Source organism: Pseudophryne corroboree, chromosome 7 (assembly GCF_028390025.1).
Source record: "Pseudophryne corroboree isolate aPseCor3 chromosome 7, aPseCor3.hap2, whole genome shotgun sequence".
NCBI lineage: Eukaryota > Metazoa > Chordata > Amphibia > Anura > Myobatrachidae > Pseudophryne > Pseudophryne corroboree.
The window spans coordinates 116,949,736-116,969,581 of NC_086450.1; the positions used below are offsets into that span (position 1 = coordinate 116,949,736).

Here is a 19,846-nt window from a genome sequence, read left to right on the forward strand (position 1 = left end):
AAGTAATTTCTAATCATTGGTGATTATATGTTATATTTAGTGGCATTGGCCAACACAATCAATTTCCACAGTGACTTTTAGTCTGTCTTAAATTAAAGGCATCAAAAGGGAGGTTTGAAATGTACCCAGGTGTCACCCTACCAGGGGATGACACCAAAATACAGGCTCCTCCGCAGTGACAAGGAGCTGGTGCTGTACTGACATTCTCGTGCAATGCTCGGCCACTGTCACTGGAGAGGGGAAGGCAGTGTAGCCATAGGGGGAGATGTACTAAGCAATGAAAAGAGTGGAGAAGTGAGCCAGTGGAGAAGTTGCCCGTGGCAACCAATCAGCTGCTCTGTATAATTTTATAGTATACAAATTAAAAATGTTACTTCAATGCTGATTGGTTGCCATGGGCAAATTCTCCACTGGCTCACTTCTCCACTCTTTTCACTGCTTAGTACATTTCTCTTATAGGGGTATATGCAATTGCGGTCGAACTCCTGAAAATGTCGAAAGACGGGACTTTTTCGCCCCCAAAATTTTTTCGACAATGCAATACAGTACTTTTCGTCAAAAAAACGGACTTTTCAAATTCGACTTTTTGAAATTCGACATTTGACAAATTCGACATTTCTGCAATGGTACAAATGCGGCTTTTCGACAAAAGTATATTCAATTGAAGAATGTAAATTCGACAACAGTGCTTTTTGACAGTAAATTCGTCATTTTCAATCCGCCTCACTTTGCTGGCGGAATGTAATAAAATTTTTTAAAAACATGATTTTTTTTGTGGTTTTTTTTTATTGCTAACAGCATATCTATTTATATTAGAAGGGATCAGGTACTTGTTGGTTTGTCTATTTAGGAGGCACAAGTATTATTTATATATTTTTAAAAATATATATATATTTTTTAATGGAATGGGTTAAAAACCCGAGAAAAAATTGCGTGGGGTCCCCCCTCCTAAGCATAACCAGCCTCGGGCTCTTTCAGCCGGTCCTGGTTGCCAAAATACGGGGGAAAAAATGACAGGGAATCCCCCGTATTTTAACAACCAGCACCGGGCTCTGCGCCTGGTCCTGGTGCAAAAAATACGGGAGACAAAAAGAGTAGGGGTCCCCCGTATTTTTTGTACCAGCACCGGGCTCCACTAGCTGGACAGATAATGCCACAGCCGGGGGACACTTTTATACCGCTCCCTGTGGCCGTGGCATTAAATACCCAACTAGTCACCCCTGGCCGGGGTACCCTGGAGGAGTGGGGACCCCTTCAATCAAGGGGTCCCCCCCTCCCAGCCACCCAAGGGCCAGGGGTGAAGCCCGAGGCTGTCCCCCCCATCCAAGGGCTGCGGATGGAGGGCTGATAGCCTTGAGTAAAATGAAAGAATATTGGTTTTTGCAGAAGAACTACAAGTCCCAGCAAGCCTCCCCCGCAATCTGGTACTTGGAGAACCACAAGTACCAGCATGCGGGGGGAAACGGGCCCGCTACTGCAAAAAAAATACCCAAATAAAAACAGGACATGCACACCTTGAAAGTACAACTTTATTACATACATGTCGACACACACATACTTACCTATGTTGACACGACGTTCGGTCCACTTGTCCAAGTAGAATCCACGGGGTGTACCTGAAAATAAAATTATACTCACCTAAATCCAGTGTCCAGTGATATTTGTAATCCACGTACTTGGCAAAATAAAAAAAACGCATTTACCCGATCCACACGGACTGAAAGGGGTCCCATGTTTACACATGGGACCCCTTTCCCCGAATGCTGACAGCCCCTGTGACTCCTGTCACAGAGGGTCCCTTCAGGCAATCAGGGAGCGCCACGTCCTGGCACTCTCCTGATTCCCTATGCGCGTCTGAGCTGGCAGACAGCGCATCGCACAGCACCTCCATTAGTTTCAATGGTGGGAACTTTGCGGTCAGCGGTGCCGCGGGTGACCTCACCGCTGACCGCAAAGTTCCCACCATTGAAGATAATGGAGGGGGCTGTGCGATGCGCGTCTGACAGCTCCGACGCGCATACAGCCAATCAGGAGAGTGCCACGACGTGGCGCTCCCTGATTGGCTGAAGGGACCTTCTGTGACAGCAGTCACGGGAGGTCTCTGCATTCGGGGAAAGGGGTCCCATGTCTAAACATGGGACCCCTTTCAGTCCGTGTGGATCGGGTAAATGCGTTTTTTTGTTTTGCCAAGTACGTGGATTACAAATATCACAGGACACTGGATTTAGGTGAGTATTAAGTTTATTTTCAGGTACCCCGGATTTGTCGACATTGGAGACGTGGCAGTCGGCGTGTCAACATAGGTAAGTATGTATGTGTCGGCATGTGTGAAATAAAGTTGTATTTTCACGGTGTGCGTGTCCTGTTTTTATTTGGGTATTTTTTTTGCAGAAGAACTACAGGTACCAGCGGGCCCGTTCCCCCCCGCATACTGGTACTTGTGTTTCTCCAAGTACCAGCTTGCAGGGGAGGCTTGCTGGGACTTGTAGTTCTTCTGCAAAAAACAATATTCTTTCATTTTTACACATGGCTATCAGCCCCCCATGCGCAGCCCTTGGATGGGGGGGGACAGCCTCGGGCTTCACCCCTGGCCCTTGGGTGGCTGGGGGGGGGACCCCTTGATTGAAGGGTATTTAATGCCACGGCCGCAGGGAGCAGTATAAAAGTGTCCCCCGGCTGTGGCATTATCTGTCCAGCTAGTGGAGCCCGGTGCTGGTCCAAAAAATACGGGGGACCCCTACTCTTTTTGTCCCCCGTATTTTTTGCACCAGGACCAGGCGCAGAGCCCGGTGCTGGTTGTTAAAATACGGGGGATCCCCTGTCATTTTTTTCCCCGTATTTTGGCAACCAGGACCGGCTCAAAGAGCCCGAGGCTGGTTATGCTTAGGAGGGGGGACCCCACGCAATTTTTTTTCGGGTATTTTACCGTTTTTTGTACCATCTGAAAAGTCGATTCAAAATCCGTCAATTGGTCCGTTTTTCGTCAGCGGGACTGTCGAATCCGTTCTTTATTGAATATGTCGAATTCCGGCACCCGCCGGCCGGAATTCGACGGTCGAATTGTGTCGAATTTAAAAACGGGTGAAAAATTGCTGCAATTCGCCCGGAATTGCATATACCCCATAGTCTCATGGGGCAATCCAGCATCTCCTCTGGGAATGCTAGGTATGCCTCCAGAGTGATGTAACGGGGGCTTCCAGTGAGGCCACACATCCTTATGAGGTCACACCCCAGGATTGTAGTAAATGCGAGTTTTCCGAGAGGCCATGCTCCCTTTTCACTCTGCAATGTTTGCGGCACGGGCAGTCACCAATCCTGGTGCAACCTCTGCTTACATTACTTTAACAAGGTAAATACTTGGTGCAGGGTACGGTGTTTAGGGACCTTTCTGAAGCGAGAAATTATAATTTGGAAGACTAGTGAGTCCCTCTGGCGTCCCCAGTTTAGACGTTAACTATAGACGGTATGAATTGAAACCACCATTCTCATGTCATAATGTCGACATGTCTGTAATGTCGACATACTCATGGTTGTACTGTTGCCATATTCACCAGGGTGCCGACATGTCAAATTGTGTCGTCGATGTGCTGTAAGTATGCCTAATCCTAATCCTAACCCTAACCACAGTCTAATCCTAACCCTAACTGCAACCTAAACCTAACCATAAAATTGTAAGAAAAACAGCTGCTGACATTCCATTGACGACATGCACAATTATGTCATGTCCATATTCTGTCATTGTCTACATTGTGAATGTAGAAGGCACAGCTGTTAGGGTCACTTCTCACATACCTTTCAATCTTTTTAACATCTGCTAAATGTGATTATATCATAGAAGCTTGGAGGTCACAAATGTTTTAGCCAAACAATCTCACAAATGTTTCTCCAGTTGGGTTCAATATGAAAAACCGGGGGCCGGGATCCTGGCCGTCAGTATACCGACAGAGGGATCCCGGCCACTAGTATGCCGGCAGCGGGGCAAGCGGTAGAAAGCCCCTTGCGGGCAAGGTGGCTCGCTGCACTCGCCACAGGTTATATTCTCCCTCTATGGGTGTCGTTGCTATGGGGCCAACAAAGTTCTGGCTACTCCTCTTTAGCACATGGACAAGTGATGTGCTTCATCCATACTACATTAGTCTGCATGGTAGAAACATATAATATGAACTAAGCAACATCATTTACATTGGGCCTGATTCATAATTGCAGTGCGGCCACATTGCGTGCTCAAAAACAAAGTCTAATGGGGGTCATTCCGAGTTGTTCATTCATTGGCGATTTTCGTTATACTGCAATTAGTCGCTAACTGCGCATGCGCATGGTACGCAGAGCGCATGCGCTTAGTTATTTTACTATAAACTTAGCTGTTTTGCTGTAGCGTCTGCGGCGCTTTTCAGTTGCACTGGTGTTCCGTAAATGATTGACAGGAAAGGGGTGTGTCTGGGCAGCAACTCAGCGTTTTCCCGGCGTTTGCTAAAAAACGCAGGCGTGTCAGGGAAAAACGCTGGAGTGTCTGGAGAAACGGGGGAGTGGCTGGCCGAACGTAGGGCGTGTTTGTGATGTCAAACCAGGAATGAAATGGGCTGAGCTGATCGCAGTGTAGGAGTAAGTCTCGAGCTACTCAGAAACTGCTAAGAATTTTCTAATCGCAATTCTGCTAATCTTTCGTTCGCACTTCTGCTAAGCTAAGATACACTCCCAGAGGGCGGCGGCCTAGCGTGTGCAATAATGCTAAAATCTGCTAGCGAGCGAACAACTCGGAATGACCTCCAATATCCGTCTGTATATACTACACTGCCCCTATCCATTCACTTGCAACAGTAGCCATCATCGATATCAGTGCGGATTAGCACAATCAGTATCCTTGGTGCAAGAGTCTTTGATATCTGAGAGAGCAAAGTTGCATTTTACCCAAGTGAAACAACTCTCCCTAAACTTCTAAATAAATCTACAGTATATATAAAGGACTCTGAATGGGCAGACTAGGTGGGCCAAGGGGTTCTTGTCTGCCGTCAATTTCTCTGTCTCTATGTAATAAGGCCAGAAAGAAAAGGTAATGGGCCTTATTTGTGAAGCACACTGCATGTGCATTGATGGTGCACCCAGCACATGGGACGCAGTTAATTTCCCGACTGTTGGGATTCCGGCATTCAAAATACCGACACCGAAATACCTCCACCCATTGAAATGCCGGCGGTCGGAATCCCGACCGCCACCCGGAATCCCCATTTGGGTGCTGGTCCACGCCACCACCCGATGGGGAATAGACTAGTGTGGCGACTGATGGTCACCACCGGTCCCGAAGCATGGCACCTGCAAGGGGACACGCTGCACTCGAGGTCGGGATTCTTATTTCCCAGGATCCCGACAGTCAGGATTTCATACCGAATTCTAGCACTTATACAGATGCTTTCCTCTGTCATGTGATGACTCAATAAGCTAAAGTGAATAGACAGTAGGGCTAGAGAATTGTATGCAAGTCGGCATTAATTGCTCCTCGCTGCATGCACGGAACTAAATATGGGTATTTGCTACAGTGCTATGCAAATTTATAGGCATCTCAGTAGTCAGCTGCCCCTATCCATACCCTTGCTTTGATTTATTATTATTTATTAACAGTTTCTTATATAGCGCAGCAAATTCCATTGCGCTTTACAACTGGACACAGTTAGAAGACAAAACCGGGTAAAAACAAACAGTCATAGAGGTAGGAGGGCCCTGCTCGCAAGCTTACAATCTATGATGCCTATCATCATCAGTACACACTTGGACCTGTCCTATACCAGGTGCAAAATAGCTGCCTGAAGACAGACATTTTATCCGTACCTACACCGCATAGCTCTGAATTCCTCCAACAGGTCCTTACTGACTTTTGCTTATGTGCAGTATCCCATTACCACCCAGTTAAGCTGGGTACACACCTCCATTACCACCCAGTTAAGCTGGGTACACACCTCCATTACCACCCAGTTAAGCTGGGTACACACCTCCATTACCACCCAGTTAAGCTGGGTACACACCTCCATTACCACCCAGTTAAGCTGGGTACACACCTCTATTACCACCCAGTTAAGCTGGGTACACGCCTCCATTACCACCCAGTTAAGGTGGGTACACACCTCTATTACCACCCAGTTAAGCTGGGTACACGCCTCCATTACCACCCAGTTAAGGTGGGTTCACACCTCCATTACCACCCAGTTAAGCTGGGTACACACCTCCATTACCACCCAGTTAAGCTGGGTTCACACCTCCATTACCACCCAGTTAAGCTGGGTACACACCTCCATTACCACCCAGTTAAACTGGGTACACACCTCCATTACCACCCAGTTAAGCTGGGTACACATCTCCATTACCACCCAGTTAAGCTGGGTACACGCCTCCATTACCACCCAGTTAAGGTGGGTACACACCTCCATTACCACCCAGTTAAGGTGGGTACACACCTCCATTACCACCCAGTTAAATTGGGTACACACCTCCATTACCACCCAGTTAAGGTGGGTACACACCTCCATTACCACCCAGTTAAGGTGGGTACACACCTCCATTACCACCCAGTTAAATTGGGTACACACCTCCATTACCACCCAGTTAAGGTGGGTACACACCTCCATTACCACCCAGTTAAGGTGGGTACACACCTCCATTACCACCCAGTTAAATTGGGTACACACCAAAAGATTTATCTGTCTAATCTGTCTGTTGGGAACAAAAATCTGGTAATGTATGGGAGCAAATGACAATCGACCATTTGCTTCTAAACACTGTAAAACAGACAATGGTCATTCAGACAAATTAGTTAAATGTTTGATTTAATAAATGTAACAAATTTATCCGAACAATCATTTTTCCAGCATATGGGAGCAAATGGTTGTTAGTCATTTGCTTCCATACATTACCAGATTTTTGTTCCCACCAGACAGATTAGACAGATAATCTTACAGTGTGCATCCAGCTAAAAGTTTCTTCAGTCCCAATTGGACAAGTGACTGAATTACGTCTGACTTTTCATCACCCATACAGTACTTGAGCTTTGTCACCAAGGTGCAATTGGAAGGCACACAGGGCCTGATTCTGAGTTGGACACAGTCACGTCCATGTTTGCGACTTTTGCAGCTACAAAGCCCTTACCTGGTGTATATTGGTAACGTCCAAATCTGCAAGGACTGAGATACCCACTTTGAGCATCTTCAGACACTGAATACTGCTTATGCATCTTTAGACACACTTCAGACACACCATCAAAATTTGCACCAGTCCTATGTCTGAATATGCCCCCGCCATATGACTGATTCTGTGTCTCTGTATGCAACCACTATCAATGAAACACCCATAAGATGGATCACCTCTGTGCATCTGCTAAGTCGCCTCCTAGTCATTGCCAGAACATTTCTAGGACTGTACTTCTCCCATGCGCCTCAATTGTAACTGAACCTCTATGCGCGTGGACAGTGGATCCATGTGCTGTGCGACTTAGACCCATACGCAGAATAAAACATTGCTCCACGGTGTCCAACATCACCTCTGTGTCCCACTCAGAATCAGGCCCAAAATGTGTCTCCTTAAAAGTATATAAGTAGTCCCACAGATCAACAGCTCTGACTTGGTGTACAATGTATGTCTTTTTGCCGGGAAAGGACCTAATAATGGGGGTCATTCCGAGCTGATCGCACGCTAGCTATTTATTGCAGCGCTGTGATCAGAGATTCGCCGCCTATGGGGGAGTGTATTTTTGCTTTGCAAGTGTGCGAATGCTTGTGCAGCCGAGCGGTACAAAAAAGTTTTGTGCAGTTTCTGAGTAGCTCAGAACTTACTCAGCCGCTGCGATCACTTCAGCCTGTTATTGTCCGGACTTGACGTCAGACACCCGCCCTGCAAACGCTTGGACACGCATGCGTTTTTCCAGTCACTCCCTGAAAATGGTCAGTTGACACCCATTAATGCCTTCTTCCTGTCAATCTTCTTGCGATCGGCTGTGCAAATGGATTCTTCGTTAAATCTATCGCCCAGCAACGATCCGCTTTGTACCCGTACTACGCGCCTGCGCATTGAGGTGCACGCATGCGCAGTTTTGCCGTGTTTTGACCTGATGGCAGCGCTGCAAAAATAGCTAGCATGCGATCAGGTCGGAATGACCGCCAATGTACTATTTTCACCTTGTTATCCAGATTCAGTAATCTCCCCGCACAAATTGAATTTTCTTTTTGCACTGTTCCTCAGAAATAGGTGCAGTAATAATATGCATATTGTGTACAGTACTTCTCCTATACAGACTTCTGCTTCTCCATGAACAGCAGAACCCTACTGCATAAAACCGATGCACTTTGGCAGAAATCTAGTTTTGTTTGCTTAAATAAATGGAGGAACCAAACCTGTTTTGGCAATTCGCATTGATTCTTTTGAGCTCCATAAATGAATTTCAGTCTGTTCTCCCTGTGTTACATGGGCAGACCTAAACAAAGGATCAGTGGTTTGCATCGCTGATGGACTTTGCTGCCGAGGGTAACAGCATGCCAATCAAGGAAGGGGCAGGGCTTAGCAGTTTGTGGGGCCAATAAGGGAAGGGTGGAGCTAAGCTTTGTTCCCCCTGCGCCAAGAGAAAATAAAACCTCCCTCTGCCTCTACCAATGGCAAAACCATCAACCATCAGTGACAAACCATCGATGGTTGTTAACCATCTATGATCGATGGCTATCCCTAAATGCATATTAAATAAGCCCTGTGTTGGGGTTGGCTATGGATTATCGGAGGCCGGGATCCCGACGATCAGCATCCCGACGCCAAGATCCCGGTCGCAGAATGGGGGGCGATGCCAGCAAAGCCCCTTACTGGCTCGCTGTGCTCGCCATGGGTTCTTTTCCCACTCTATGGGTGTCGTGGACAACCACGACTGGGAATAGTCTCTGTTAGTCGGCATGCTGACTGTCGGGATTGAGAGCCGGCGGGATGTCTGGATCAGTATTGTGACCGGCGGTCTCCTGACAGTCGCTTACATAACTACATCCCCTGTGTTGGCATTAAAAAAATAAGAGGAACTATGATTTATTTATAAACTTTGATATAGTGCACATATATAAAGCAGCACCTTATAGAGAATATGTACTCATTCACATCAGTCCCTGCTGCCATGCAGCTTACAATCTACATTAACTATCACACAAGGGATATTTTTTGTCAGAAGTCAATTAACCTTAGCACCCAGAGAAAACCCATACAAACGTGAAGATACAACCCCCACACAGATAGGGTCTTGGTCAGGAATTGAACTTACAACCTCTGTACTGTAAGGCAGTAATGCTAACCATTAAGCAACTGTGCTGATTGAAAAACTTTTCAAACACAGCTCAAAGTGCATCTGTTTCATTGGTTGCTATGCTTCAGATCCTATTGCATTATGCTAAATGGCTTTTAATAAAAGGCTTTGTGTTTGACAAATGATTATTGACAAACCGTGAGAAAATACACTATTAGCTTGAGAGGCAGAAACCAGTATTTGAAAACATTAGCACCACTTGAAGCATTAAAGCTGGATTTGTTTTTTGTTTTAATAACTATGACTGTACCCAGCAGCGTGAAAACTTGATAAAGTGTCAAAAGTAAACTGGTTAGAATACTTTATTTAGCCAAGAAAAATATTGAATTCATACTGTAGTGTAGAGGGATTAGTTTTATTTGAGTCTAAACAAAGATCTGTTGTACTGTAGGTCACTATTACACATTTATTTTTTACCAATCAAATAGTCTATTGATCCAGAACCCTCATGTTTTGCTCATGGCTTCCTCTACAATATATTTATACTAAAACTGCTTCTACTACAAGTGTTGCAGAAGGTTCCCTGGAAACCAGAATACTCTCCCAGGTATCTCTGTTTTAAGTCTCAGGTTTACTGCCTGTGTCAGCTGCATGTTCGTCACAAGAATAGAACAGGTGATTCTTTCTTTGTTCTGGGACAGAGGTTGGGTATTACAGCAGTTTGTTTATTCTGTGCGCTGTGCTTCCAGGTCCCGGTCGTGATGACATGAAGCGAGCAGACTGAAACTGTTGGATAAGAAAACAAAAAGCATTTTTAGGAAGTGTCACTTGGGGACAAGAATGCTACAGGTTGTTTAAATGTCTCTGAAAAAAATAAAGTAAATATTCAGGGTCATTGTTCATTGTTTTTATTCCATTTTAGGTTCCATGTTGGATATTATAAAACATGTGGTCAACAGAGGAGAACATAAGAATGGAGTATTAGAAGAATCGATTATTGCAACTATACTTAAAGAAGTTTTGGAAGGGCTAGATTATCTGCACAGAAATGGACAGATCCATAGGTATGTTGTAATTACAGTACATGGAGAGGTTGCAGATGAACCCCACCGGCTGCAAATGCACAGTACGCTTTTCGGGTCTGAACCCAGAAGCAAAGCTGCAGGTATCACTTTTCTTCTATGCATTTGCTGGGGGGGGGGGGGGGGGGGGGGGAGTGTAGTTAATATCCGACAGTCACCATCCCAACAGTTGGAATGCCATCAGTGGCATCCCGTAGTTAAAACCCTGATGGCAAGCAGTAGGGTTAGGCACAAGTCTGGGGGGAGGTGGGGGTTATAGGTAGGCTGCAGGAAGAGATGGTTAGGGTTAGGCTAAGGGTTAAAATATTCACTTGGATCCATCTGGATTCTGACTGTCGAGATGGTGACTGGTAGTATATTGATAAGAACCCTTTCGACGGAACAGGGCTTTTTTTGGTAGTGATATCTCCGCGCCCCAGTTTAATAAACACATGCAGTTATTTTCATTGCCGCATTGCAGGTTGGGGTGTAATTATCACTTTAAGGTGATACGCCCCTTAAGGTGTTTTAAAAGTTATTGGTCTATTTATTCATGTCCAATGTTAAGGTAGTTTTTCTATTTATTCAACATCTATAACCATGTAGACTTATCCATAACTGCCTTCAGATAAAGCAGAACTTATGAGTATATTCTAAATATTATATATATAACAAATGGCAGCTTACACTTCAGTGTTCTCTCCTGTATATAAGATCTACACTGAAGAAGTAAAACTGTAGACGAGACTTTTAATCTCACTCAGTGAAAACATGTTTGAAATGTATCTGGGGGCTATTTTATTCAATTGCGATCGACCTCTTGTGATTCAAAGCAAAGTAACATTATGATTAAGTTCAAAGCTCAAAGATATTTCCTGATTTAATTTCCTTTTTGAGTTCCAAACATAAAAGTAAGCATTAGTAATATTGCGACTGTTAGATTGTAGAGTTGAGAGTCTATAATAATTAGATTACTTTTTAATATTTTATCCCAGGGACTTAAAGGCTGGAAATATTCTTTTGGGAGAAGATGGATCAGTACAGATAGCAGGTAATTTAAATCAGACATATGCAAATTAATTACCAACTTTCTGAAAAGTAGAACAGGTGCTTAAAAAGTACTTCTACTCTATAGAGGTTCTCATTTATGGAACAGATGTGCAGCGTACTTCTTTCTTGGCGGTGCGGTGTGTTTTTGTGAAAAATCTAATTTTCTAGGCAATATCCAATGTAAAACAAAGCTTCAAACGCATAAAAATTCCACATATAGCAAAGACATCCTCACTGCCCATCACTGATTATATTCAGCCATAAAGGAGCCTGAATCAAGAAGAAAGACATTGCAGAGTTGTACATAGGCAGATGCGGGGGGGGGGGGAAATGGTGCTATTGCCCAGAAACCTCCCTCCTCTTGGAAAGTGCCGCAAATTATGGCAACAATAGCAATGGTATATAATATATATCAGGGGCGGATCCAGAAGAAAAAGAAAGGGGGGGGGCACCATGGTAGGGGAACGGTAATAGTTATATTTACATGCACCTAAGGCTCACGTGCTCCCAGATAAGGGGTGTGGTATCACAGGGGGCGTGGCCTCACAGAATATGCCATCAGGTAATGATTGGCTGTAGGAGCACATCCTGGTTTATTGCCAATGTTTAACCCTGATGAAAAGGCTGATTGGGCCTTGAAATGTTGGTCACCTGTTCCATTAGCTAAGGGAGCCTGGTAGGCACCCCAGCATAATATAATTATTAAAGTTTTTAGTTGGTGGTGGCAGGTGCAGCATACCTTGTTTTGGGCACTGCACTGAGACTCAGACTGCAGGACGTGAACTGCCATCTTTGATTAGCAGAAGCAGCCAGCTGGATCTCCAAGAAGCAGCAAAAGACATCTGCAGGGCAGCCCTGTCACAATCACACAGGCTGCCTTCTTAAAGCTGAGGCTGAATTTGACTGCACCTAGCATGGTGGTAAAGGAAGTGGAGGAGGAAGCGCTGGGAAACTGTGCGGTGCAGTGAGGGCTAATGATGCCTTCTGCGCCATCATGAGCAACAGTCTTACTCGATGCTGGCATTTGAACCCCGTGCCTGGGCTGGACTCTGGCTGGCTGGCAGTATGGGAGGTAGGTTGCGGCTGCAGCTCCAGGCTCTCCATTGGTTACCACACAGACTTGCTGTTAGAGCCGCTGCGGGTCCTAGTGCCTGCCTGCTCTTTTATAAAATCTGACTGACGGAAATAGCAGTAGTGCTGCTGCTGTTCTCCTTTTGAAAAAAGTCAGAAACAACAGGAGGGGCACGGGCCCGGGTGCCCCCCCCCCCCCCGCCCCCGGATCCGCCTATGATATATATATAATGGTATATAATATGATCACTAGAGCTGCCACCACATCATGCAGTTTAAGGGACAGGGCAGAGCTGCTGCACGTGGCCAGTGACAGAGCCATAACTAGAGCTGTAACTACAGTTTTTGGTGCTTTGTGCCAGAGAGAGAATTGTCGCTACCCCCTCCATTTATTTTTCAATAGGGACATAAGGCACATGCCTTGTGGGAAAGGGGCATGACAAGATTGAGCCCAGAGAAAGCCCATGCTATGATGTCCCTTCCCACATTATATATATATATATATATATATATATATATATATTATACACACACATTTCTAGACCACTTCAAGAAAATGTATTTGGACACAAATCCTCATGCACTTAACTTGAGAGCTCATTGTTATTCAGTTACAATACCCTTTATTAAATAACACATTTCAATATACTGTATTGCCATACCCAGGATTCAAACGTATAACCTGTTGAATTCTAATCAAACACCCTACTCATTGAGCTATTTGATCCTGCATAAAAACTATGAACACTATATGAAGCTACTGGTACTTTGTAAAAAAAAAAAAAATCAGCATTGCAATTGAGCAGATCTATGTAGTGTACAGCTGCACATCCACTACATAGATCTGCTCAGCAGCAATGCTGATCATTTGTTCACAAAGTACAAGGTAAGCTTCAATAGCCCCCCTACCCTGCAGCGCTATGTGCGGTGCCTCCTCCGCACACACCTAGTTATGGCCCTGACCAGTGGTAGCAGGTTCTTCTACCAGTTTTGCTGTGTGTGTGGTTCTCAGTCACTGCTTTGGACCCAGAGCGTAGCTACCAGGAAGAAGAGACAGGAGCCTTACCATGAGGTGGGAGAATATGTGCTTAGAAAGTGCATTACTTTTCTATTATGTTTGTGTCTGTATTTATAATAGTATGTTTACCATTTATTTTATTTATATTATTTAAATATGTTAGATGCAGCCTATACTATAGACCACATATAGTGTTAAATATTGATACTGTATTGCATTTGGAAACCCCCTGCGTTAGCCACTGCTGTAGGAGGTTGGGCTTTTGGAGCTTACACTTTTACATCACCGGTGTCGCTACAATGGGTGCAGGATGTGCACTCATTCAATATACTAACCTTGAGATATGTGCGGTAGGGAATTTACTGGGAAACTGGCGCCAGCAACATGTGCATGTGCAGTAGACTTTGGTACAGTGATGAGTCTTCACTGAACATGATCCAGCACGTGGTGGACCTCCTTTCATCAGATGTACTGGTTTTACATATTGCACCTGTTCAGAACTTACCTCCACTTTACACACTCAGGACCTGATTTTGAGTTGCATGCTGCTGTGACTGCTTCAACATCTTTTGCTAGCTTGAGCCCTTCCCCTGGCGTACAAGCATGCTTCTGAATGTACAAGGTCAGAGGCTTCCACTGAGGTTCCCACTTCGAGCATCTTCAGACGCTGTTGTACTTTGTGGTTCATTTTTAGATGCCACTATAGATTAGTCATACTGAACCAGTGAAACTTGCACCTGCCCCATGCTAGGTGCATATTTTCTATCGGGATGCGGTCATGTGGCCAGCGCACGGGATCCCGGCAGTCACCATGCCGACACTGGAATCCCGAGCAATCACAATGCCGCATGACAGAATGCCAACACACAGGGTCTATTCCCACTCATGGGTGTCCACGACACCCATAGAGTGGGAACAGAAACTCTGTGGTCAGCTCAGTTGCATCTCCCCCGCTGCCATTCTGCTGCAGTGTGTGTCTAAGTATCCACCTCCCAGTCACCGCCTAGGATTGCCAAGCACAATTCCAATATATTTCTGATACTGTGCATCACAAGCGCAACCGCACCTCTATGCATATAGTTTTTAGGGTTTTTACATTATTTGCGCTCATGCAGTAGCAGAAAATCAGCATAGTGTGTGACTCCGATCTAGCACTGCGTGCACTTCTAGTTTGTGTATAACCTAGCATCACATGCAGTGCGGCAGGCCAGCAGCTCTTGTGGGGACGGAATTATGTACATTTTGCTAAAATTACATTTGCAAAAAGGGGGCGGGGCTCTGTATGTAGTCTGCCGTGGGCGGTTTCTAGGTTCTCAGAAACCCCAAAAGTGTGCGCCACTGATGCAGCTGCATTTATTGTCAGTCTTCCATCTGTGACTTTTTGCAAACCCTTGTGTTCGTCCATGTGGCCGAATGTGTAAGGTCTGAGACACCCACTTTTACTACTTGCGCACACTGTATTACCAATAAGTGCACCTTTAGCGCCACCATCGATCACACCGTAGGAACTTGCACCAGCCCTATGGCAGGTGCAGTGTCTCTATCTGACCGTGGCCTCTTATGCATGTAGCTGTGTGTCTGTGAATGCAAGCAATGACACTCCCATAACAATCCATGTTTGCATATACTGTTAGCCACCCCCTAGTCACCGCACAGGAAGGCCAGCACTTGACCACATGCCTTTCTGATGCCATCTGTCTTGATCACAACAGCCCGTTGCGCGTTCACTCTGTGTAACACGTGCATCATAGGGGTTTCCAGAACTTTTCACACATGCGCATTTGCAAATAATCAGTCAATTACATGAACACCAGCATTGCGTGTAGATTGTGTGTAACTCGGAAAACTATCTGCTTGATGGTATGTCACCCCCAAACAATGTGGAAATGTACAACTCCTTATAGCCATACAGGGATCAAAAGGTCACTCATACTGGTCCACTGCACGTGCATGCTAATTGGACAATTAGAACCATCATACTGTATCTTTGGCAAATTAAAGGAATCTCTTACTTTTTCTATAAAATTAAAAAAGCTTCATTCTTACTGAGCCACTGTCAGGTGAAATAATGGTGCCGGAAATGGGCTTATCATAATGGTAAATGAATGGTACATTGTAGACGTACTTAATGGGAATAAGTGGCTTTGTCAGAACTGTGAAAAAGCTGCGGTGGTGGCTCACTGAATAGGGAGAGGAGGCTGCTGGGTATAAACATGTGTCATATAAGAAGATAAGCTAGTTTGTTGACTCCAAGCAATGGTGGACTGCAATAAAAGAGACAACAGATCTCACAACCTCTTAAAACGGCAGGCTTTATGCTAAAATAAAACCATTGGAGTGTCTGTGTGTGTTACATTTTTTGGGGGCAAGGAAGTACTTATACTAAAATGCGGGTTTACAATAGTGGAGATGTTGCCTATAGCAACCAATTAGATGCTAGCATTTATTTTCTAGAACAAAGTTTCCTAACCTCGTTCCTGAAGACAACTTTTTTGTTATATCCATTCTTAAGCACAGATGGTTAAATCAAAAAATGGACTGGGAGTGTCCTCAAACCATTCACTTAGCAATTGCAGAAAGACCAGGTATTTAGATACAATATTCACCACTTGGTACTCGATAATTGTTACAAAGTCCCAACGGACTATTTGTGCAAATAGCAAAAGAACTCCAGAATGCCTAACCAGGCTATCTGTATATAGGTACGCTCAACATCCGTCTTAGTTAACATAACGGATCCAGCTGGGCATGCACTGTGTTTACCGGTCGGGTACGGCTAGGCGGCTCTGGACGTCTCTGAACTCCAGCATGTAAAGTGCCGCTGCAGTCCCAGAGAAGCCGCTGATAGATTACCGCTGGCGTCCAGTGTTACACAGTGACAGGGATATCCACAATGAATGGTAATGTCACCAAATGTCCCTTTTTCAACTAACGCGTTTCGCTCATTCCTGGAACTTCCTCAGAGAGATGATCTGGCACCCACTTATTATGTGATAACAATGTGCTACCAAGCGCTTAGCTCCTTTGTTACTAAAGCAACATCTACAGGGACATCTGTCCATATAACTAACCACAGGACAGTAGCGCACGCAGGGGGATTTTCTGAGTACCCAGAAGCCCCCCATGATGGTCTGAGATATTTTTTGGGGTAGATGGAGACAGCGTCTGCCGCAGCCATGATCGGAGCTGCCACCGGCAGCTCATCAGCCAGAGCTCTGCGCACGAGAGCTCTCTGTGCTATCCAGTGCACAGGAAATGACTGAGCTAGGGGGAGCCGCGGGTTATCTGTAGTGGCGGCAGCTGCAGCTGATAGCGGGTAATCAAGTGGACTGCGCTCCGGAGTGGCAGGCATCCGGCTACATTATAATGATATAGAAGGTAGATAGAAGTGTGCCTGTCAGAGGGCTTCCAGTGGAGGTGCAGCTGAGTGTTTATGACGAGTGTGTACAGTATGTAATTGTATTAATGTGAGTGTGTGTACATGTGTGTATAAAGTCTGCTCAAGTTGAATTTTCTATAGTAAATGCACATCAATTTGTAGTCTTGGCTGCAAGTTTCCTGTGGGTGATATATATTACTGTATGTATATATATATATATATATATATATATATATATACTGTATGTGTGTGTATATTTCATATATATATATATATATATATATATATATATACTATAACTGTATCTATGTATCCAACTTCCATCTAGATCTATAGTCTATCTATGTATCTATCTATAGTTTACAGTGTATATATATATATATATATATATATATATACATACATACAGTAATCATATGGCATATTTGGAAACCCCCCCTTACAAATTCTGCGTTTGCCCCTGCAGGATCAGTGGCGTAAATAGAAATTTTTCTCCCCCAAGCCAAATAATTCTCTGGCGCCCCCCCCCCCTCATAATTGGCACTAGTAAAGCGATGAATCTGCACGAGCCACAAAAAAAGGGGAGTGATCTTGCTGAAATGGGCGTGGCTTTGCAGGAAAAGACTACCTTATACCCCAGTTTTGCAACCTGCACGCCCAGACGTTGGCCACCACAGGAAAAAATAATAATACTGATTCATACCCCTTACATTATTTGTCATTTTTCCTCCATATGGTAATGCCCAGTATACATCATGCCACATACTTCAATGGCCCTTAGACATTATGCCACACACAATAATGCCCAAGACACAATATGCCACACACCATAATGCCACCGACACATTATGCTGCACACCGTAATGCCTGTGACACATTATGCCACGCATCGCAATGCCCGTTATTCATTATGCTACACACTGCAATGCCCCTGATACATTATAGCACATACAATGCCTGTGACACATTATGACACACACCGCAATGTCCCTGATACATTATGCCACACACTGCAATGTCCGTGATACATTATTCCACACACTGCAATGACCCTGAGGCATTATACCACATACCATAATGCCCGTGCTATAGTATACCACACACCGTAATGCCTGTGACACATACCGCAATGGCCGTTATACCCTATGCCACACACCGCAATGCCCGTTAAACATTATGCCACACACTGCAATGCCCCTGAGACATTATGCCACATACCACAATGCACGTGATATAATACCACACACATCGTAATGCCTGTGACACATACCGCAATGCCCGTAATACCCTATGCCACACACCGCAATGCCCGTTATACACTATGCCACACACTGCAATGCCCCTGAGACATTATACCACATACCACAATGCCCGTGATATAGTATGCCACACACCGTAATGCCTGTGACACATTATGGCACACACCGCAATGTCCGTGATACATTATGCCACACACCGCAATGCCCATTATACATTAAGTCCTACAGTAAGGCTTCTAATTACTTTTAAATTACCTGCTTGTTGCCAGAGGTTTCATGCTCTTGGTTCCATGCACGGTGCCAGGGGTTTTCATGCTCAGGGTGTCATGCTCGTTATCAGGGGTTTCATGTGGTAGGTGTTATGCTTGTTGCCAGAGGTATCATGTGCTGGGTTTCAAGCTTGTTGCCAGGGGGTAATATTCCTTGCCAGGGGTTTCATGCACTGGGCTTCATGCTCGTTGCTAGGGGGTAATGCTTGTTGCCAGGGATTTCATGAGCTGGGTGTTGTGCTTGTAACCAGGGGGTAATGCTTGTTGCTAGGGCTGTGCTCCCAGTGCCACATATGCCCCCAGTGCCAGATATTCCCCCACAGTGTCAGGTACACATATGTCCCCAGCGCCAAGTATGCCCCCCCCAGGGCCAAATATGCTCCCCCAGGGCCAAATATGCCCCCCCCCAAGTGCCAAATATGCTCACCCAGTGCCAAATATGTCCCCCCAGTGCCAAATATACTCCCCCAGTGCCAAACATGCCCCTCCAAGTGCCAAATATGCCCCCCCAGTGCCAAATATGCTCCCCCAGTGCCAAACATGCCCCCCAAGTGCCAAATATGTTCCCCCAGTGCCAAATATGTTCCCCCAGTGCCAAATATGCCCCCCAGTGCCAAATATGTTCCCCCAGTGCCAAATATGCCCTCCCCCAGTGCCAAACATGCCCCCCCAAGTGCCAAATATGTTCCCCCAGTGCCAAATATACCCCCCCAAGTGCCAAACATGTGTCCTCCCCCGACCCCCCCCCCCCCCCCCCCCCGGGCTCCCGCGCTGCTGTGCTGTTTTGAGAAGGAGGGACACGGAGGGCACAGCACGCGCCTCTCCTGTGTGCCCTTCCTGCGTCTCCGGCAGCAGCGGCGTGTCTATCAAATGAAGTGCCGGTTTGTGAGCCAATCAGAGCTCATGAACGGGCACTTCATTTAACAGACACGCCGCTGCCGCCGGAGCACCAGGAGGGGCACACAGGAGAGGCGCGCACTGTGCCCTCCGTGTCCCTCCTTCCCAAAACAGAATCAGTGGCGGCGGATAGGGCGCCCCGCAGCCCTGCGCTCCTCCAAGCGATCGCAGTGGCTGCAGACCCCTAGTTACACCCATAGGCGTGCGCAGCTAATTTTATTAGGGGGTGCACTGCTGGAGGGGCGTGTCTAGCACTGCCTTTTGGGCGTGTCTCGCATCGCCTTTTGGGTGTGTCTAGCACCGACCAGGGACATGTCTAACACTATTTTACATTCTCTCTGTAAAATCACATGGCGTAATCTAATTTATCCCTAGTTCCTAATAATACAAGTAGATACAATACACCCCAGAGAAATAAAATGAAACATAATGGTGCGACCAGTAGACACTACTGACTGTCCGCTATGGCATAATTCTGAGTCCTAGCTGCCGCTGCGTCCTATCGCTACTTACACTTCCCCAACCTATCGCTGACCTAGTGGTGGAACTAGAGAGTGGTGGGCCTTGGTGCAAAATTCACATTATG

At 45.7% G+C, this 19,846-nt stretch overlaps 1 protein-coding gene across 2 annotated transcripts in view; it reads left to right on the forward strand.

Annotated features, from left to right (window-relative positions):
* STK39 (serine/threonine kinase 39) overlaps positions 1-19,846 on the forward strand; it is a 604,781-nt gene that overhangs the window by 145,037 nt on the left and 439,898 nt on the right. For both annotated transcript variants that reach the window (XM_063933583.1, XM_063933584.1), the window contains exons 4-5: positions 10,179-10,320; positions 11,313-11,368. In XM_063933583.1, coding sequence (XP_063789653.1) covers positions 10,179-10,320; positions 11,313-11,368 — 198 coding nt within the window. The remainder of the gene's footprint in view (positions 1-10,178; positions 10,321-11,312; positions 11,369-19,846) is intronic.